This window comes from Protopterus annectens, chromosome 1.part1 (assembly GCF_019279795.1).
Source record: "Protopterus annectens isolate FY-2018-M chromosome 1.part1, PAN1.0, whole genome shotgun sequence".
Taxonomy (NCBI): domain Eukaryota; kingdom Metazoa; phylum Chordata; order Ceratodontiformes; family Protopteridae; genus Protopterus; species Protopterus annectens.
The window spans coordinates 119,356,894-119,380,987 of NC_056726.1; the positions used below are offsets into that span (position 1 = coordinate 119,356,894).

At 34.2% G+C, this 24,094-nt stretch overlaps 1 protein-coding gene across 1 annotated transcript in view; it reads left to right on the plus strand.

Moving 5' to 3' along the window:
- Nucleotides 1-24,094, plus strand: part of LOC122814238 (dynein axonemal heavy chain 5-like) — a 3,525,594-nt gene that overhangs the window by 1,734,940 nt on the left and 1,766,560 nt on the right. Inside the window, exon 59 of the mRNA XM_044086840.1 lies at nt 16,428-16,535. Within this exon, the coding sequence (XP_043942775.1) occupies nt 16,428-16,535 (108 nt within the window). The remainder of the gene's footprint in view (nt 1-16,427; nt 16,536-24,094) is intronic.

The following is a 24,094-nucleotide window of genomic DNA, read 5'->3' on the forward strand; positions in this document are numbered from 1 at the left end:
AAAAGAATAGGTGAGGTGGAAATTTCTCTTCCCTGTCATTTACAACCTCTTTAGAAGTTTCTACCAACTTATCTTTAGGATATCCTCTTTTGCAAAACATATTAATTAGTAAATTTACTTCCTTTAAAACTAAGGTACTATCACTAATAATACAACTTAATCGAATTACCTGACCTCTAAAAATATTAAACTTCATAAAAGGGGGATGGAAACTAGTGTAATGTAAATAATCATTACTAAAAGTTCCTTTTCTAAAAATCATACTACAATTTTTTTTTTAGAAAGAAGGTCAATAGAAAGTTGTATATCCAAAAAATTAACTAAGGTACCAATGGACCCCATCTCAAACTTTAACTAGCTGACACTGTTATTAAGTTCCCCAACAAAGATCTCTTACTCATATTGACCGCCCCTTCCAAATAAAAAAACAAATCATCAAGAAGGAAGGGAAACCAAGTAATAAGACTCCCACCAACTCATAACTAAATTTGCGAAGGCAGGAGCAACTTTCGACCCCATGGCTACCGCATAAATTTGCTGATAAATTGTGGATTCAAATTGAAAAAAATTGTTGCTTAGCACTGTCGCTCATCTGGTCAGGATAAAACAGATGGACATTTATGATTTCAATTCAAGCAGCTTTATTTATTTGTTTATTTATTTATCTGACATTTGTTAACTGAGTTGGTCCAACTGAGCCAAGTAGCCCTTTTTCAGTGGAGACCTGAGGAGAAAAGCTTCAGCGTACAACAAACAGATTTATGAAATTACAAAGAAAGAATACAAAATAATACATGCATTGTAAAAATAAAGAAATATTAAGGTGTAAAAAATATACATAAAATGTAGAACTAAACAAAGTACATAAACTGTAGCATTTGTGTGTGTGTGTGTGTGTGTGTGTGTGTGTGTGTGTGTGTGTGTGTGTGTGTGTGTGTGTGTGTGTGTGTGTAAATAGAGTAGATGTTCAGGGAAAACCAAGTTAGTTTTACATATGCAAGAATGGAGAGAATATGATCAACATATTCTGAAAAGTAGAAGAGAGGTGAAAAATAAAAATTGGAGAGGAAATGAAAGTTAAGGAGGATTATTACACACAAACACATCAGAAATGAGGCTTTGTAACTTAAATTTAAACAAACATAAACAGACTGACTACCACACTCATACATGTTAACACTCTGGCTGTTCTCTTGGAATGGCACTGCTGCCTGCATTTATATGCACATTCTACATCTGGAAATGCTTCTTAAAGGTACATACACATGCTCTGATCTATAAACACTAACTCCAATAAAACACTAATGGTTTTAGAATCAACCCCAATATGAGTTGAATATTTATTGAGATACAATTCGACAAATTCCATTCTCTCATCCTAGACAATAGGGGTGTACAATGAATTTATATCAACCATATAGAGAAACCTCTCTTCACCCAAAAAAACTGTAATTCCTGAGTTCATTAAAAAAAAATCAAGAATTATTCAAAAAAAATTACTATTTTGAACAACTGGAGTAAGAATGCTCTCTAAAAAGTAGATATATTCACAGTCTTATTCCCAGCGGCAGCCACAATGGGTATAAAGGGAGGTCTCACCTGGTATTTATGAATTTTAGGGATGCCAAAAATGGTACCTAGTTCAGGTTGATCCACAGTATAAAAATCAAATATTTCCATAGATAGGCATTCTTGATAAAATAAATCTAATAATGTCTTGTCAATAAACATGTACTTTTTCTTCACAAATTTCTTAGTGACCTTCCTGTAACTATGAGAATCTGACAATAATTCAATCATTGCTGAAGTGTAGGCTACTTTGGTCATCACTACTAGTCCATTCCCTTTATCTGCTCTCATAAATCTAAGACCTGAATATTGATATAATGGTTTTAAAGCTTTGAATTTGTCAGTATAAAGATTATAAAAAAACTTTATTTTTGTTATTACTTTTACAATTTCTAAACAATCTATATAACTTACTCAACTGCATGCCCTCTTACAGGTGCATGCATTTGATATCCTTTGCCTTACAGAAACTTGGTTACTACTCATCTGACAATAAATAACCCTGGATATAATATCCTAAAAAGTGTGGCCGACCACCCCAAGGGTGGTGGAGTGGGGGTGGGCTTATCTTAATATGAAAATACCAATGCAAAACCATTTACCATTAAACTCCAACTTAATAAATCTAAATCTGTTTTATATAATCTGCACCTATATCCCTCCAGGATATAATATTAAGAAAAGATTGTACTAGGTGATTTTAACATTGACTGACTACCTGTAAACTCTCCTCCTAATCCTAACCACATAAAAAATCTTTATGGTTTCAAATAAAATATCCACACCCCCACAAGAAACCAAGTAAAGTAATAATAAAGAAGCTACTACTTACTGATAGTTATAAATAAAACTCCCAAAACCTAACACAGATGATGACCTTAGATGACCTTAGTGACTGTATATATTACCTGTATAACAAAAACAAAAAGGCTCACACACCATAACCTATCACATTTAAAAAAAACACTTTAAAAAAGAGAGATTTCGACTAAAACAGCCCCATGGCTCACAAAAAAAACAAAAAGACAAAAATACTCTACTTCAAAATAAATATGGGCCAGATGGAGGCCACTAAGCTGCTGACCACCCCACCTATAATTTAAATAGAAATGCAACCAAGAATGAAATGACATTAGACAAGAAAACTACTATTCCACCTTCAACAATCTAAAAGTTTTGGTCAGGCATTAATAAACTTCTCCATCCAGGACATACCATAACTCCAGCCCCCATCTCTTTCCCATAATAATAATTGCAAATAAAGATGATGCCTTTAATAATTACTTCACAGAAACTATACTCTTGCAAACACAATATCTCCCATTTGACAGTTCAGTGCCTCCCTCCATATACAACCTGTGCCAACATCCTTTATCTGCAAACTCCTTCAAAACTCAAACTCTCCACTAGCCAAAATAATGGAAAAATGTATTCATCATCAACTATCAAATAATAACTCTCTATCTTCTGCACATTCATTGACCTATCAAAAAAAAGCCTTTGGTATTTTAATGATTATGACCAATGTCCTAAAGCCAAATCTCTGACCCACAAGCAGCAATACTCTGGTTTACATCCCTAAAAATGCTGTTCCTCAAGCCACATGCATACAATATACTGATGATTCTACCTTATATCTGTACTGCTAGTCAATCTATCTCTTCTTCAGACCTACTTCAAACAGTTTTCGTTGAAAATTGGTTCACCCATCACTACCTCCCTCTCAACCTAAAAACAAATTATTACTCTTTTGCCCCTCAAAAAAAGTCACAGAGTTCCACTCACATTATCTCTAACAATGGAACCACTATATCACTTTTACCTACACTACTACTGGGTATAACCTTAGATATAACCTCAGCTTTTGCTTAACATATCAACAATACTATACAAGTGTCAATAAAAAAATAAAAAAACTGTATAGAATCACTAGCTAAAACCTCCATTGCAAACTCTCACCTAACCTTCTCTATATCTATCTTGCTTCCATACATATACGGTCAAAACACGTCAGAACTACAAAACCATCTACTGTATAAGCAACTGCTTATCTCACATAATATTCTTCCTTCAAAACAATACAATATTAAATCAAACAATAAAGCTGGTGACTCACTTTTTACTACATTGTAAGAAACATCTCAAAGAACATCTGAAATTTCATTGGGCTTGTCCCTGTTTCTAAACCACTAAATCAGACCTACTAATCATTATTTTCAGAATACTGAAATGTCTTGTACCAACTGCAAACTCATCTACACACATTTGACCAAACACATTCAAAGTACTTGTCAGTGGTGGATTGATAACACTAGGCTTTTTACAACTCAGTCTATAATGTCCGGTGTATAATCATGATAAATAAACTTCAAATTTAATTTCCTGAGGTATTGTTTACAATCAGGAACAACATGAGTTAAAGAAGTTCTATTAGTAGGGATAAACATAAACCCTTTGGACAGTACCTTAATTTCAGTAGGAGAAAAGAGTTTGTCGCTGAGATTAAAAATCTACCAAGTATTATCTAATGACCCCTTCACTTCACCAGATTCTTGGCACACTTTGTTCTTTCCTCCTTGGTGGGAGGAAAAAAAAACAGATTAAGCACAGTTCTATCACCAAAATCTTTAGAAGAGGCTGTAAAATCCTTGTCATTGGAAGCAGCCTTACATAAAGAAGAAACAGTCTATCCAGGTGAATTTTCAGTAGAACAACTGTTAACACCACTACAGGAAGTGTTACCACTGACATCAGATGAATAAGAGGAGAACTAATACAATTGGTCCAAACGCCGCTTCCCTGTATTAGATTCAGAGCCCTTGTTGGTGGAATGTTGATCAAACTGCTTACAAATGCCCTTAATAACATAACATTTATTACAAATAAGAAAAGGAATAACCTAAATAGGTACCTTTTAGCTTATTCAGATTCACACGCCAGTGTTATTAAGGGTGTTTCTAAACAGTTTGATCAACATTCCACCAATAAGCTTATTCTTATAAGGTTTCTTTGTATGAGTGATGTAAATTCTCCAGACACAGTATGGTATGTTATCTGACATAGTACTTTGTGAACACCTTATTTACCTGCCCCTGGTCTTGGTCTAACTCTCCTGTTAACATGTCTTTCACCTTTCCTGTTTTTCTTTCTGACTTTTGCTGCATTAATTTACTGGAGTTTTTCTGGAGTTTGGGGGCGCAAATAAATATGTTAATTGTTATCTGTCTTCACTCTCTGACCTCTTCTAGGTGTTTTTCCCATTTTCCTCTAACTACTCTGGCTCCTTTCTTTCTTTGCTAATCATTTGATTCCCCCTAAGCTTCAACTCTATTAGTCTTTACAGTTCATAGCTGGTTTCTTACTTCACCTTCAGCAGAGGCATTATCTGAAAGTGTCTTGGGTATGCAGTCATTCTTTCTAGGAAATACTCATGCTGTTTTATTACATATATATTCAGTCTATTCTTGATCAGTTACGATATCTTCCTGTGCAATATGTGTACTCCACACTTTCCTGGAATACTCTCCCCACATTACTCCAACCATGTGTCTTACAAAATTGTTTTAAAATCTGCCCTTCTAATATTTTAACTCTTGACCTGGGAGCTCCACTGATATCTGTTTGGTATGTTATATGGTTCTAGTACCCTGCCAGTAGCATTAATTCCTTGTTGGAAATCAGCTATTTCCCCAATACCTATCTCATCTCATCACATCTCTTACAATTCCACAGTGATTCCGTTATTCCACCTTTGCATCTCTATAAAACAAATCTTCCCTGCTAATCTAGTGTCTGCTCTTCTGCTTCTACATACAGCTCACTTTTCTTCCTATTACTATATTTTCCTACCACCTCTCCAAGCCTTTCCATAATGGCCTGATCACAGACTGCTCTGAATTAACTCCTCATTTTCTTGTTTATTTGGTTGTTTCCTGTAGCTTAGTTATTCTGATTCTTCTCCTTCTAAAGTGCTCTATCATTTTTCCCCTCTAAGTGAGATAATTTACAATACAAGTGTTTAACTTAAATGTCACAGTTCTGGTGTCATTCTTTCCCCATTCCCTTTTAAATCATTCTTCCTTCTAAGAACACAGTGGGTTAATCCAATCATATCATCTATACCTACTTTGCTTTTAGCTTGTTTGAGTCTGTTATCTCTTCATGCAGATCATCCTTGCAGATTTATTAAACTAACAAAAATATAAGTTCAGTGCTTGCAAAGCTAATTATATAAATTAAAGCCCCCCCCCTTTACCTTCACTTAATTTTTCTATGAGCCTGTGATCTCTCACAGCACTTTTTCCTGAGCCTTCAAATGTTTTCCTATCCTCCCTGCCCCCAAGCTCTTTTGCCTAATTTACTTTACTTTTTTCTGACTTTTCTATTGTGCCTGTATAAACTAATATACATTTCTTTTCTCCGTTCTTGCACCATGTCCATCCCACCTTAATTCCATCGGTATTGTCTGTTTTCCACCTCCATAATGAGTCATCCCCCTCATGCTTTCCTTTTAACTTGTATCACCAATCTTACTCCTATTTTATTGTGTTTTTATGTCTGCTTCTCCAACAATGTCTGACAAGGTTTAACATTTTTACAAAGCAAGCAAGCATTGTGCATTTTCAATTATTGCTTGACTATTGTCTTCATTTTTAGAGTACAGCTTATTTTGAATCGACTGTGACCATGTATCACTACTTTTCAATGTTACTTTACTTATTGCTCGTTCCCACAAATTCCTTCAAACAGTTATTCATTTATGATTAACAAACAATTTAAGCATACTTGCAATCATGCATTTTATTTTTAAGTCTTTCTTTCTCCCTTTTTCCTTTTAGTTGAATTGTTCCCTTTACCCATCACGACTTCTCAAAGTCCAGTGTTTATCAAAATCTGATGTCATTAGTCCTTGCTTTTCACAACTTCCTTGTTCTATAGTCTGTTACATACTCAGCATGACTAACTCCACTTTACGTAGTACATTTATAAATTGCCACAAGGACAGTTAGCCTAGTACAAATGTAATATTTCATCTATAAGTCAGTCTCACGCTTCTGTAAAGGAATTTCAATCTACTTGTTGTCTCATGGCTTTCTCTGCCACCTTATCATTCTCTAATACTTTCTCGGTCTTCAGTCTGTCTCAGACCCTCCTTGAATATCACTCAACATTCCAACTTTTTTTCCCCTAAATATTGGAAGGGGTTTTAATAGACATTTCTCTTCCAAAGGTTCATAGGAGTATACTAGGCTAATGACCCTAGGGGCATTTATAACCTAGCCATGGTACATAAAATATCTACATTTTTCTTACTCAGGGCCATTTTAAGGGGTATATGTTGGCTTGGGCTTGTGTGGTCTAGTATTTACAGGCTACTTCATTTTCTAGAGACATAGGTACCAGACCAAGGGTAAATTACTGACTCCCCATCCACTGATCCAAGTTAAGCTTTAATTAATTAGGGCAGAACCCCATCCACTGATTCAAGTTAAGCTTTAATTAATTAGAGCAGAACTCTGTTTCATATGGATGGGAAGCCTGCTCCAGAGAAGGGGTAGTCTCTGACATACATACCTGTCCCTCTAAAATGTTCCATTTATGCCACAGACAAGCTATAGGTCCATAGACCAGATAATTCTGATGCTATTTGTTTTGTAAATGTGCAGCAGGTCCACCAGAGTGGGATAAGAGGATGCTTTGTAAGCCAGACATTGATTACCTCTCAACTGTCTGTAGGTAACAGAGTGCAGGGATAGGACTTTGAGATGGTCTGCACAGGACATGTTGCTAATGCCCAGTATTCTTTTTCAAAGGAACCCCTGTAGACATTCCATTTGCTGTATGTGCCTGGCCAGATACATAAGGTAGGGGGTGCTGTACTCTATAACTGGTCTGATAAGGGCTAAGTACAGCTGAATAGTGACATTCTTGGACCTGGATGCCATACCCTTGTTTATAAGCTGCACAACATTGACTGATTTCCTTACTACCATAGACACATTTTGGTCAAAGGCTAGGTTGCTGTCTACATATATTCACAACTCCCTGACTACTGGGTCTACTCATTTGATATCTTTTCAGGGGTAGTTATTTTCCCAAAGGATAGTATTATACATTTCTTGGCACTGAGTTTTAGACTGTGGATCTGGCACCAGTTATTAACCTGTGTCAGGCCTTCTTGAAAAGCATTTGTGTAACTGGGAGATTCTATTACTACACCTAGTTTGCAATCATCTCCAAACTTGGTCAGCCACAAGCCCTTGACATTGGCCTTGACTTCAGAGATATTGATGCCAAAATGGGAAAAAAAACAGCACAAAGCCCTAAGGGACTCCACTAGCTACTGGTCTCTTTGTGGTGGTAAACTCCCCTATCCTAACTTCATGGGTTCAGTCTGTGAGCCAGCTGACTATCCTGTGGGTGACATATGGGTTTCTAGATGATTTTGTGAGTTTGTTTACAATGTCTGATCTCTAACCTCTTAGTTTCTCTTTGGATATGTTCTCCTTCCAAGTTGTTCCTTTCTTCCATCTCACTTTGCACCTTGTATCTCAATAATTCAGCTGCAACTCCTTCCAGTTCTAAAAAGGACTTACCTCCCAGCAGAAAAAAAAAGATCTTCATTATGGCCAGATATACCAGCTTAAATTACAAATTAATTTGCTGGCAAATTTTAAAATACAGGGAAAATTTGCTCCTTTTTAGATACATTCTCAGGGAGAAGTCATGATCAACAAATATCCATGGTCTCCAATTATCAATGTTTTCCCTTTCTTCAGTAGCAAACTCAGCACTTGTACTTTAAGTTGGAATATTTTCCAATTTTATCTCTATTGGTTGTGAGAACTTATAAGCAGTTCTTAGGGCTGTGTTCACTCTATGCTGTCTACTAAAATAATATCTTTTAGTAGCCCAAACCAGTTGCTTAACTGATATACCATAAGCAGTCTGCAAACTTTTTCCACTATTCCCTTAAGAACATTTGTTGCACTCAAGTTTTCTCATTTTTCCCTGACCTTTGTCTCTTGTATTTTTTCTTCATTTTTTTTTCACAAGCTGCTTCCAGTTCAGGTAGCATCATGTTGGCTTCCCTCTCCATGTTTTTTAGTGCTAACAAGTTCCCCTGACTAGAGACCACCGTCTCCATCTCATCAAGTCATTTATTATTTTCTTGATATAATCCAACAAGATTTTAAATACTCCAGCATGCACTTAATCTGTTTTATAATTTCAGTCAGTTATCTCTTTATTTACTTCACTCATCTGCTGTTGGGCTGCCATCACTTTCGCTATCCCTTTTCCTGCTCACCCTGAGACATGGTTTCTTGTTTTCTTCCTTACAGTTTTTCCCTCATATTTCTTCTTTTTCTGCCATTCATGAATGTTCGGCACTCTCTTTGCGATTTAGCTAGAGTTCAGCCTGATCGAAAATACTTTTATGAAGACTTTTAGTAATCTGGAGGAGAACAGCATGTGTGCACATCCACGAAGTCTCATCACTAAATATTACTGATTTTCAAATGCAAATGTGTAACATTATATTATATAGTATATTAGGAAATGTAGTCACACGTGCATTCACACCTATAGAATGGCAAAAAAATATAGATGAATCATTTTAATAATACAGAAATGCCATTTCACAAAAAATGTGTAATTATATTTTGCTAAAAGTGTGTTCATGGTGTGTGTGTGTGTGTGTGTGTGTGTGTGTGTGTGTGTGTGTGTGTGTGTGTGTGTGTGTGTGTGTGTGTGTGTGTGTGTGTGTGTGTGTGTGAGAGAGAGAGTGTATATGTGCATTTTCCTAATGTACTTGTTTTACTTAACAAGATGCTGGACTGCTGGGTACAAACTGTATTCGCATGCTTAACAGTATGCAAGCTTAAGTCAGTTTTAGAAGTATATGGTGCAATGAGCATGTGTGATACAACATATAGATTGGTTTACAGAGCGTGCTCACCACACAACATATTTCATTTTATGGAATATGTTTATTTTGCCATCAATATAGGTGGTTTGAGCATGTTCAATATGTTATGCATTTTTGCAGTGCACCAGCAGCTGCCACAGACTGAATACAACAAAAAACAAATCAAGACCGTCTACAAGATGAAGTGCACATAATGGTAGGCTGTGTCACCTGAAATAGTAAACCTAATACATCTGAAGATCATGTTTTGAAAGTGCTGTTGATTTGTTTGGATTTACAAAGGCTCCAACACGTATTACGTCATTTGTTTATATTCTGCATGCTCTTCTTAACAAATGTTCTATGATTGTAATCATTGCAATTATTTATATTATTGTATGAATGTCTGTCTTATTCTACATATTTCTTACCATAGCAGTTGTAATCACCTTTGCCTGTGCTTGTAATTTGTCCACTGAGATTAATTGTAATTAGCTACTGAGATCAGTGCACTGCCCCAGTTAACAGACTTAAATAAATAAATAAACAAACAAAAAAATCCTGTGATTGCATAACGGGCACAGAGAATTGGCACTCTGCCCATCCAGGCAATGAAAAGATAGGAAAAGTTTGCACAACACATAAGTATGTGCAACTAGGGACCATATATGGTTTCGATAATGTCACCAGTAGTGGATGGGTGGTGAGTGAGGTAATGCATAGGACACACACACACACAAATACACACTCGCACACGCACACATACATACTCACATGCACATGCTATGTGGTAAGGACGAGACTATAAAGAGATGATGTCTATGTACCTTGCAGAAAGATATCACCCTGGAAACTCAGAAACTTCATGCAGTATGAGAAGGGTGCAAAACATAGTGATCTCTGAACCTCAGTAAAATATCCGTATCATGCTTGCTTGTGTAACATTGTCAGATGCAGAAAAGATGACTCTCCCAGACTGTAAATTACTTAATAAAAAGAGCCTCTCTTTCTTAAAAGCAATTAATTTCAATCCTAACAATAATCAATGGACTCCTGCTTGGCCTTATGATTTGGTATAAATCTACTAAAACACTTAGATGTAATCTTCACACCATTCCCTTTTTATATCCCAATAATATAAATAAGATCAAAATTGGTAATGTTCTTAAGAACCACATTAGTAACTTTCAGAAACTGATAAAACATCTCCACCTAGAGAATATTGTTATTGTGTTTCAACCAAGCCACACAAATCCCAATATCTTAATAAATAATGTAAAAAGGAATTTATTCATCCAGATACTCAATGTATTTATGATATTAATCTTTATGCAAACTGTAATACATGTAATTTAGTTTATTTAGCCTCCTTTGAAATCTGTAGAGTAGTCTCTGTTGGTAAGACCAACCGCTGTCTGAAGGACTGCATCAGAGAATATCTTTACTGCATAAGCAAGTCAGATAATAACAATTCTCTCTAAACATATTAACCATGCTGGGAATAGTCATCACTTTAAATTCCTGGTCTTGGAGATTTGTAAGATTGGTTTATGGGGTGGTGATATCAGAACATGTACAGAGTGTGTGGAAATTAAATGGATGAGTATTTTGCAGGCAACTAAAGTGAAAGGGCTAAATGAGTTTATATCCATTAAACCCTTATTGAAGTCACGTGGCTTAAAACATTAGCCTATAAAAGGAAGGTGTATTGCATATTTAACTTAGAGCTGATGAAGTACTTGGATTGAGTACGAAAGCACATATCTTGCTTTTATTTCATGTTTTATTAAAGTTTCTTACACTATATCTGCCTACCAGTTTTGTTGTTTTTTACATTGCTCAATAATTGTGCACTGCTTTGCTCTTTTATTATTTTGAATCTTAATAAGTAATGCCCCAACAGATTTAGCTAGCGTTCCTCTATTAAAACAGTATTTAGTCTGGGACTTTGTCAGTTGCCAGTTTAACTCATTCACTCACTCACTCACTGATTTTTTTCCTCTATTTAAACCCTCCAAAAGGCTACTTACCTATCTCTATATTATATAGAGCACTATAAAGTCAAAATTTCTATTTAACCATGAACTACACAATCAGATTAATTGTTATCAGCAATTAATACAAGCTCTACTTTCACTGAAATCTACTTTTCAGCTTACAAAACTTTCTTAAATATAAAATTCCAAAATGTATTATTATTTAGTTCTTTTTGACAAAATCAGAATTCATTGTTGACAGTTACAAACTTCATTAGCCAACTTATAACTCTCAATAGTAAACATATTCCCTTTAAGAAATTTTACTACACACAATTTATGATAAATAACCATGCTTAGCACACCCCACAGAAATAACCAGCTTTAATCCTTTACTGTTTAGTAACTGCACTGCTGATATTTTGCACCTCTTTTGGAACTGTAAGTATATTAATAATCTTTGGTTAACTGCTCAAGTCAAAATTAAATATATCCTTATTGATTTACAACCCCTTTCTTGGAACTTTACTATTAAATTAATCATTTCCCCAGTTAACATGAATATTATTCATCTAAAAGCTCTTGTCATTTTATTTTCCATGATAAAATGCTATATAATGACTAAATGGGATTCTGTTTCTACAATCAATTGGTCTAAATTTGTCAACAGATCTATTAATACTGTAAAGCTTTTAAATTAACTGCCAGATCTAAAACTAACCTTAATAATACTCTTAAAAACTTGTGAATTAACTTTAATTCATTCTATTTATAATCTGCTAAATTTGACATTTTTCCTCAATACTAAGAGAGTTCATAATTCATGGACAACCCATATAGCACTCTCTAATGGGACTGTTAATCTTGTATATAGTTATACTTATTGTTGTTGTGTTGTGTTTATTCTGCTCTGTTTTATTCATTTCATGTTTTAAAACCTTCTTTGTTTGATTTGTATTTCCTGTTTTATATTAAATCTGAATAAAAAAATGGATGTAATAAAAAAGAAAAGATGTATATTATAGCAGGCTGTGTTATATACAAGCAGTAGTGCTGTGGGTGCTGCGGCATTGGAGTGGGTACATATCTGGGATGCATATTTTAGCAACAATTTTGTTTTACTGTGCAGCAGAATGCATACACGTTTTGAAAAGGAGCAGCCAGGACAGGACACACACCAGAATCAACTTGTTTACCATGCAATGCACTGATTATGTAGTGGGGGAGGGCCCATTAATGTATGAGGGTAGGATAAAGATACTGGAACAAAAATCACCAGCAACAGAGTAAACAGTGAGGAAAAACTTATAAACAGCAAATTAAACAAAAGAAACTGCAGCATGGGCTTATAAAATCATAAAAATCTTTAATAAATAAATTAGGTAAACTCTTTCACGTCTACCAAGGATGCTTCATTAGACCATAAATAATACTACAAAGTAGCTTAATTTATATAAATTCAGTTACAAAGTAACTTTTAAATCTATTTAAAACGATCACGTGACCTCAAATGAGGCTTATAAAGACAGTTTCATTTAAACCAAAACCCTTGTCAGGTTGTAAAATAGTAATCCATCTCATTTCTATATCCTCAGTTTACTTTCTAAGGTCACCAAGTCTCAAACTATCTGTTACAAGTTGTAAAACTAAAAGAGTAAAAGTATGCCTCAAGCCTTCTTTCACATTATGGTTATTATTCTCCTCACCTCTACGGATATCAGGTACATGCTCAAGAATACATTCTCTAAAATAATGATTCGGTTTTCCAACATAAAATGCAGGACAAACTCCACATTTCAATAAATAGACTAGATTTCTACTAGAGCAATCTGCATAGTGGGAGAACTCATAGACTCTCTTTGTGGTAGGATAAATAAAGATGTTACCATTTTCTATGAAAAAGCAAACACTGCATGACCTGCAGTTAAAATACCAAATTGCTGTGAGTTTCAAGTAGTCCCATTGCTGTCCTTATAGCAAAAAAGCCATTTCAGGACTTCCTATACTTGAAACAGAACTTCAGTTCTGTACCTACAACATTCCCAATCTTTTCATCCATTGCAAGAAAGTAACAATTCCTCTTCATAACATCATGAATGTGACTAATATTTGAAGAGTAGGACAATACCATCCTAACTTCCCCAGATCTAAACCTCTGTCTGGATACATTTACATCACCTGAACATTTACTATCTGAGAAATATGAACAACTCCATCCTTCCCTATCTGTGCAGTGTAATGTTCAGTAGTTAAAAACTGATCAAGGTGCAGGTAGCTCATTACCTATTCCTGAGTATCGGTCAATATGTACATCTCATTAGGTTTGTATTGTGAAAGATGCCACTGTCCTACTTCACTGCACAGCCTTGTTTGACTGTCTTATGTAAAGTTCAGCCCAAATCTGCTCACTAAAGCTAGCACAGAGCAATGGTACTACATGAGTGCTGCCAGTGGGTTATAGCACCACTTCAGCCCAAATCTGCTCACTAAAGTGAGCAGAGAGCAGTGATACTCGATGAGTGCTGCCAGTGGGTTACAGCACCACTTCAGCCCAAATCTGCTCACTAAAGCGAGCAGAGAGCAGTGGTACTCGATGAGTGCTGCCATTGGGTTACAGCACCACTTCAGCCCAAATCTTCTCACTAAAGCAAGCACAGAGCAGTGGTACTGCATGAGTGATGTGCCGCTTCAGTATATCATGTGGTATTTTCATCGTGTCTGTGGCCATGAATAGTGTATATATGTAGATATATATGTGGGCATTTGTGTGAGTTTCTGAAGGACAGAAGGGAGCTGCGGTGGTACCACTTTGCAAAGGGACCTACAGCTGACCAAGGTAACCACAACCCCCTTAAGCCTGAGTTTTGGTAACAGGAATTGTCTGAATTTGTTCCTGTTTAAATTTTAGCATTTTTGTGATCACACACTTAGCTGCTTTTGTTATTGTGATGTTCCCATGTGTGCAAGTGCAAAAAGCTTATGATAATATATGCAATGACAGTTATTCACATAATGTTTGAATATGATAAGGGAAGCCCAGTGCAAACATTAGACAGTTCTAAACAATACATAGTCACACAATTGTGTGTTATGGCATGAACATTACACATACAAAATAAAATACAGATTTCTTAATATTACCAATAAATGCTTTCACTGCAAAATATTGTAAAGTTTGTTGCTGAAGTGAACAATTTGTGCAGTACCATGCAATTAATTGTTAAAGTGTTTGCATTCAGTGCCTCATGCATTGATGGAAACACTTAAGCTTTATTGCAATTACTCATCAAATTGTTTGCTACTATTCAAATATTCTCAATACAGGAAATCTATCAGAGTATTCATTAAAGAATTTATGAGACTCTGTGATTCTATTTCTTTTCTACTTTCCACTTCTATTACACATGTTCTACTGATATAGAAAGGGTTTAAGCATTAAATGAATCATTATACATATTACAAGAAGGTAATAATGTAAGACCAGCAGAGATTTCATAAAATAAAGAACGTGTGAGTAAACAGAATTGTGGTTTTGTAGTCTTACAGCTCAAAATACTAACCTCATCTCTAAATAGATAAACAACCAAACAACCACATAAATAGATAATTTCAAATTATACTATGTAAAACTAAAACAAAATGTGGAGCAATACATTGATTGGGGTGCCTGTTGTTTGAACAGCTGCACTTTCACTGAGTGCTGAATGATCAAACAACTTTCATCAACAGTGACGTTTTCTTTTTTCTTTACTGTTGTATGATGTCAGAGTAGGTATATTAAAGTTTGGAGAGTGTGTGGGGTGTCCCCACATATGGGATGCAGGGGGATTTGACCCCCAAGCAAAAAAGTACCTACAAAGTTATGTGAAACTTGTTTCATTGCTTTTCTTCCAATCATTCAGCATTTGATGAATGTCCTGTTAACTGATCAGCACACATTCCATTGATTGTATACTATGCTTCAGACTTGTCAAAATGATCAGTTTTCTTTTTGTGTGTGTATATATATATATATATATATATATATATATATATATATATATATATATATATATATTCATTTCTCTTTTATGAATGTTACTAACAATCCTAACATGAAAAATGTCTTAAAATACCATGTATTATAGTACAAATAATTTAATTTTAGAATTGCATTAAAATACTTCAGGATATTGTTTTTTTGTGTGTGTGTGTGTGTGTGTGTGTGTGTGTGTGTGTGTGTGTGTGTGTGTGTGTGTGTGTGTGTGTGTGTGTGCGTGTGTATGATGTAGATGGGGAAAGACAGTTGGACTTTGGCCTCATGCTTTACTACACACCTAGGCATGCAGTTATGATACAGTAACCCAATGCTGCATTGTGACTTAATGCTGAGTTCAAATTTAATTCTGGAAAAACAGTTTCAGATACTAGATATGATTCTGTTTCAAGTGTTGTTTACTGAACAGGTTTGAGAAATAGAGGTAGAACAGTGAACTCCAAAGAACAAGTAATATAGACTCTTAGTACCACAGAATACAATAATAAGTCTCGAGTATGATATGCAAGTGAATTATCATCCCCACAAGGACTGAGGGTATACTTACATCACAAAGCTAAACACTTGTTTATTATTTCACATGAGCTCACAGCAGTGACTGGAAAGTGCCATGAATTAACATACTGCAGTCTCTATGTGATTCTGAAGTAGTAACAAGAATCTAAATGGTTGAAGATCTGTGTGGTAGCTAGGTTTGAATCATGGTTCAGTGATCTTGCAATGGTAAAGTAATGTACTCATAAAACCAGATTTCTGAGGGATGCAATTCAGACCTATTAAACAAGCTCTTTGAAGAAAAGCTTTGGTCTCTTATTACTGTCTAGTACTATCACAATGTTTTGATCAGTGGACACAAACTGATACAGAAGTTTGCAACCAAATATATATTTTTCTACAGTTATATTTAAGTCTGATATTTGCATAATTTTCTTATTAGGTTTTACAACTGAGCAATGGAGATCAGTTGCATTTGATGGGAAACATGAAACTTTTGTTTGAGACTTCTGATCTAACCTATGCTTCACCTGCTACTGTGACAAAAGCTGTAAGTAACCCATAATAAAATAATACTTGTTAATAACTGATGTAGTTTTTGATTTGGAGGTGTCTGTGGCTCTCAAAAATTCTATTCTTATGCTCTGACCTTTGTGGTGATAATCGTAACCATGATAGCATTACCAGTAGACTGTATGTTTCACCCATTTATGCTATCTGCTGTACATTTTTGAATATATATTTTGGTAGCCATGTTTGTAGGGTAAAAGCATTAAACCAGCAGCTACTCAAAATGTAAAGTCCTTTTTGTAATACGTTTTTCTTCTAACAGTTATGCTAATAATTTATGCATAGGAATTACCCTGTGGGGTTAGAAGGCTTTAGAAGGAGTGAGGGGGTTAAGAATATACAGGCTGTTTAGCCTTTTCTTGGTGGAGAGAGCACAATTCTGAGTACCTGTGCCGCATGACCGGAGGTGCATTGCAGGTGGACTGGAATGGGTAGTGTCAGTATCTCTACTATGACATCACAGCAGATGTCTTCTGATTCCCATCAAGGATGACAAAAGATAACTCACTGTATACCATGGAGCAGCCCTACCAGTACTGATCTAATCTCACATCCCCCACTTGGGCATTCTGAAATCCTTGATTTTGCCTTGATATTCTTTCCCTGAAAATCACAAAAGACAAGACATACTCTTGGTGGAATCCTAAATGCATCATGACTATTTATGAATTAACAGAGAGACTCCAGATATAATGCTCTCATTCCTCCATGCATACAGTAACTAAATACCATGCAGCAGCAGTCCATGAAACCTGGATTGATGCAGAATGTATCACAAGACTCTATTAGGAATCATGATTATATGCCTTCTGAAGCACTTCAAAACATATGCAGAACAGTAACAGCAAACTGCCATGACCCTCAAATACCTGGGCAATGACAAAGTGTTTATACACTTTCAGTCTCAGCTTGGATTGCTTCTCCTTTCCACTCTCCTGACATATGCTTTCCCAGTGAGGTTGAGAAGTGTGATCCATCTATAATTATAATATACCCTCCTGTCCAGTTTTGTTTTGAAAATGGGGGCCACTTACCAAGTCTGATTATCCATAAGTATTGCCCAACTTCCATGCAGCACTGAAAATTATTGTTTTTTCCTTATCTTACACCCTTCAGCTGTCATCTGCAACTAGCTTCGCTCCTCATTCACTGGGTCCAGTGGAACCACCTTAGCCTTGAGCAGGTTCACTCTGGCCCATGTCTGGGACCAATGAAGAGATTTAAGATGCTGGTGCAGCTTCATATTTGTTCCAGGCAGTGTGTCCTAACCCCCCCATAAACCTGTGGCAGCATTGCAAGCTCCAGAATGGCTGCCTTTTGGATATGAATGAGTAATTGTCCCACTGTACTCATCCTTCATTAGACCCATTATAGAATACAATGGACCCCAGACTCTGGAATAGATTGCCATACATGTCAAACAGAGTGCCTCATGAACCTATAACCTCCTGACCAAGGTGTGTGCACCTTACATGGAGTTCATTGGGCTCTAAATGCTACTTTTGCTGTGAGTCTATTCAGCCTCTCTCCTATCAAGATGGGTGAACTGCTATCCATCTCTCACCTCAACCCTCCTCCACCACCACCCAGTCTCTCCAGTACCACCAACACCAATCAAACATGGGTCAGCAGGGTGCCATAAGATCTTATCACTTTGTGCCATGGTTAAGGATAATGCTGAAAAGAGGTCTTGACTGTGACACCCCAACAACCCCCAGTGCCTCTGCACTTTAGGCTGAATGTGATCCAGCCCCACAGCTGTGCATTAACAAAACAGTTTAAATGCTGCCTACAGAAATGGATCCACACCCACAACCTAATTCTTCCTCTGCATTGTCAGAGAAGGGCATGCCCATTTGGTTCCTTGGTTAAGGTATCAAGACTATACCCCCATATCCTCTTTACTTATATTTGCTAACTCCAGTGTTCTACAACCATGGAGAAAACAAACATTCTGCAAGGGTTAAAAACAGTGATCACTTGAACTGTAGTTTCACAGTAGTGAGACAACAGAAAACAGAGGTGAGGACTAATTACTTTGGGATAATTGGAATTGGGGTATTAGGCAGATAAGGCTCAAGAAGATACTTATTGTTTTCCCACTTAAAACCAGCATTTGTCCAAGAGTAGTAAGAACAGCCAGGAAATAAAATTCTGCCTTCTCCTACTCATTGAAACAATCTAAATATTTCTATTGCTGAACTGTTATTCTTCTTCTTTCGGCTTTTCCTGGTTAGGGATCACCACAGCGGAACTCCGGTCTGCTAATGATTGACAGTAATTTTTTTATGGGTGCCAAGGTGCCAGCTTGACGCCCAACCTTCAACAAAGGCATGCCCATTTTATGCATGTCTTTCGAATGCTACTCAACCGCAGGGAGGACATGCAGACTCTACAGAGAAGGTGCTGCAGCCGAGAATCGAACAGGAGAACCTCTTGCTGTGAGGCAACAACGCTACTGCTGCACCACCACAGCTTTGCATGTTTGCAAAATGCTCTTCTGAATCTTAAAAAAATAACAACTGAATATTATTGAATCCCTCTTTGGTCGACATCTGTTTAGTCAACAAAACAAAACTTGGTTGACTACATAAATAGTCAGCAGATGTGCAAGACTGCACAATTCTTGGAGTTGGGAAATATACCCTTTCATCAAACTACCAAACACACTTTTTGCTACATTTCTGCAGGGGGGCTTGATAGAGTGGGGTTAGGAAATTAACTTTTTTGCACTGTAGTGTGATCTTGGAGTTGGTATATTTAATATACAGGGTGTGTGTGTGTGGGGAGTGGATCCCCTCACATGGGGGGTGCAGGGGGGCAATGTAGTAAAAAGTGTGGTAGTTTGGTGTCGTTATATGTGGAGGGGATGTTATTTTCATTTGATTTGTAGTGTTAGATATTATGAAATTCAATTTTATGGGTTTTAGATGTTTTGGGTTTTAGATGTTCTGGTCTCAGTGTTATGAAATTAGATGTTATGGGTTTTAGATGTTTCAAAGTTGACTTTTATATATATATATATATATATATATATATATATATATATATATATATATAAACGTGTGAGTATATATGTATAAACATGTATGTAAATGCATATTGTAAGGTTCTTATAATGTTACTCTTAGTAGAAATAACATAGAATTGTGGAATATTAAATTTCCTTTTTCACAAGAATAAGAGTACCTATATGACAGTATTTGATCAGATGGCAAAGCAGTTTTGTAATGTTGTTCTATATAGAATTATGCACAGTATGGAACCTTTTTTTTCTTGGGAAACAATCACATTGCTGCATCCTTAAACTTTATGTTCGTGTGAGTTTAGTATGAATGCAATTACATGTGAGTACTGAACAAATTGCTTAGTCAATGAAAATAGTCAATACTGTTCATATGACTGCATTATATTGCAGTTACAAAAGTAACCTTATGATAACTTAATAATTTGTTACAGCAGGTTGCTTTATTATACTGTTTTTTTTATTCCAGGGCAGTTTAAATATAAGTTGATTTATATATATGATGATATGTAAATGTCACTTGAGACTCATTTATTTTATCTTTCTAGGCAGAAAAAACTGTTATATTCATTCAAATTCTTAATAACAATATTGCTCATATTAGAGTCTAGTTAATTAGAAAGTATATAAGATTTGATTCTTATTCTATTACATCTCTATAACAGATTGTTAACAGAATTTAAGAATTGTTGTATCAGTATATCAGTTTCAGTATTTGTTCCTGCCAAATGTATGCACTAAATTAGGACTGAATATTAGAGTTAGATAAAATGTTTAGTACAAGGAAATTTCTAGTGTATATGAAAGAGTCAAGAACACTAAACATAACATTGCATGTTAAACATTAATAGGTTGATGAGTTATTTTTAGTATATAAGGTCAACTAAAAAGATAGGTGAAAATGGGAAATATAGAAGTAATTACTAAATATACTTATAGGGTGGATGCTATAATACTGCTGTTATGGATAGGGTGGTAAATTCGAGTGGTTGATGCTACTTGGATTGGGAGTTTATAACTCCAGGAGGGTTGCAGGTTTTTTTTCAAGAATATGCAACCAATTTACTGTTATAATAATCATATTATCATGACATCCACTATGTTTATTATTCAAAAGGTACCAATGTTAAACAGTCTTAAAGTAAATCACACCCACAAAATAGTATCATTCAAGAAAGGAAGATTTAAATTAACATATATTGGAGATAAAATCAGAGAAAAGAAAAGAAAACCAATAGATCTTGATATAATGTTAATTCTTTTTAACATCTTTACATATCTAAAATGGTTTCATTGAAAGGTATTCCAATCAACATTAATGGTTTAAACAACCCATGTAAAAGTGGTAGTTTATTTAGATACCTAAACTTATACAAATCTAGTATAATATTCCTGCAAGAAACACATCTATTGAAAGATGATACATCTAAATTAAGCACTAATGAATATACAATTTTATCTAGTTCTGAACATTCAAATAATAAAGAGGAGTAGCAATTCTTTGGAATAAAACATTACCCATTCCCAAAATAATAAAGACATATCAAGATGACAAATGAATGTTTTGTTTAGTCATTGTAGAAATAAGTAGAAAAACCTTTACACTGATTAATGTTTTACTTGATACCAGGTATAGGAATTAATACAGTGAAGCAACACCTAAATCAAATAGTTATCTTATCTAAAGGAGATATCATAATAGCAGGTGATTTTAATTGCATCCTAAATGAAAGTGAAATGAGTGTTTTAGGGAAAAGAAGAATATCATCTCAGGCTAAGTACTTAAAAGACTTTATGAATTCATATAATCTGAATGATATCAATAATCAAGCTGATCCAAAGTCATTACAATTTACTTTCTTTTCAAATAGACATGGTTCTTATTCTAAGATAGACAGAAGTCTAATTTCTAATCAATTAATTAATGCTCTAACTAAATCTAAGATCATCTCTTGCCCATATTCTGATTACAATTCTATATCATTTGAACTCACTATAAACATAACATTTAATGTACAATTTAGAAGAATCCCAGCATATCTTTTTCAATTAAAAGAAGTCAAAGAATTTATAAATAATGAGATACAAAATGTTATAGAACTAAATACTTCCCCAGACATAGAAATGTCAAAGTGAAAGCACTCAAAAGTACCAATAATCCAAAGCAGTGCGTAAAAGCCAAAAAAAAAAAAAAAAGAAAGAAATTTACCAATTTAATTGAAAAAAAACAAAAAAAAAACAAACGCAAACAAAAAACAAAGTATGCTTTTTTTCGCCATTGACTTGCTTGGACTTCATTACATACTACTTTGCACCATTAATAATTAATAAATACATTAATTAAATAATAAACCAATAAAATCACTTTTAATACATTTAATAAAATACATAATAAATATATAATAATAATAATATCATATTATAAAATAAACATATTTGTTTATATATTGAATTAATATTTAATAAAAAAAAAAACTAAACATAACACATATAATATATATATATATAATTAAATAAACTTAATATGTATGTTAAAAACTAGTGTGTTAAAACTTTGTTTTAAATATAGTAAAAATAAATCTCTCCCTCTAGTCATCAATTACATTTATTATTATTTTTTATTAGCTAATAATTTCAAATGGTAATAAATGGAAAAAAAGTCAAAGAGACCTGTTTTTTTTTTTTCTAGGTTAACTTACCACCACACCACAATTATTTCTATTTCTTCCCAAATTTCTCCCCCCCTCCCCCTCTAATATTCTGGTACAAAAAATCTAAAATAAAAAAAAAACAAGCCCTAAATATACATATAAGTGCATTAGTTTTTTTTTTTTTTATTTTTTTTTTAGGTATTATATATATTCTTTTTTTTTAATGCTTTTCTGTTCTTTTTCTGTAAATGACTGACATTTTTGGCAGATTACTAGACATTACCACCCTCTAGTACTACATCCACCACCCCCCCCATCTTCTCCATCTAATCCATCTCTTCCTTCTTTCTCCTTTTCTCTACAACTTTATTTATTATATACAGGCATTGGTTATATACACCACATTTGTTAGTTACACCTGTCCTCCTATTGTCTGTCCTCCTATTTGAATTTAGTGTTGTTATTTCATCTATTCCCTTTATTTGGTATTTATTTTTATTATTTATATATTTTACTTTTTATTTTTGTTATTTTCTTTTATATGTATTTTAATGGATTTGGTATTGGTTAATTAATAATTTTTTTTGTATTAAATTAAGTAATTAATGTTAATAAATTAATAATTGGTTTGGCAAGTATGTATGGACTGAAGTTTTTGACAAAAAAGTGTTTTTGTAATTGTTTTTTTTTTTTTGGTTTTCATTTTATTGATTTTTTTTTTACTTTGGGTAATTTTTCATTTTGGGTTTAAATTTGAGACATGTCGGTCACATATATTTGGGATGCCCTAAAAGCATATTTGTATGGGCAAATAACAAGATGGTATAGTAATAAATGGAAATCACAGAATAGAGACTTATGGGAGATACAGAATAAACTGGATAAACTTAAACTAAATAACAAAGACAATCAAACTAATAAAGACATAATGGAGGAAATCAGCAAGCTAAATAATAAATACAAAGAAATATTAAACCATAAGACTATGATTTGTCTAGAAAAATATAAATTCTTAGGCTTCTCAATGTATCCTAAATACTTAAACAAACTTAAAAATAAAACTAAAAGACTTAATAAACACAATCATATTAAAGAGATATTTTCCATAAAGAAAAAAAGGAAAGTTTTTAACTTACAAGCTAAATTAGAAGAATTCAGGGACTACTTTCATAAAACTAATCACAATACAGCTAAAATGGAATCAAAAGATAAAGTAAAATAATTTATAAGTAAATATACTAATAAAACTCTTAACAAACAACAAGCAGATCTAATACATAAAAATATTTCATCCACAGATATCCAAACTCAAATCAATAAACTTAAATTAAATAAAGCACCAGGGAATGATGGAATCATTCCAGAAATTTATAAAATAATGCCCAAAAGTGCTCTTAATTTACTACAAAACATATTTTTAACAGCCCAAAGTGAATCTATAAGTCCCCCATCTTGGAAATACACTTTTATTAAACCAATATTGAAATTCAACAAAGATCCAACAAATTGTTCCTTGTATAGGTCCATCTCTTTACTGAATGTTGACTATAAAATGTTTATAATTATTTATGCTGACAGATTGAAGAAATTTCTCCCAAATGTGATTGAAGAAGATCAAACAGGTTTTATAACTAACAGAAATACATTTGACAACATAAAAAGAACATAAACCCTAATAGATTACTCAAATAAGAAAAAAAAGGATTTAACATTAAGTTTAGACATAAATTCTGCTTTTGATTCTGTAAACTGGGATTATTTGTTTATATTGCTTAAATGTTTGAATTTCTTGGATAATTTTGTAAATCTAATTGAATGCCTATATAAAGGGGCTTTAGCATATATAAAAATTGGTACATATTT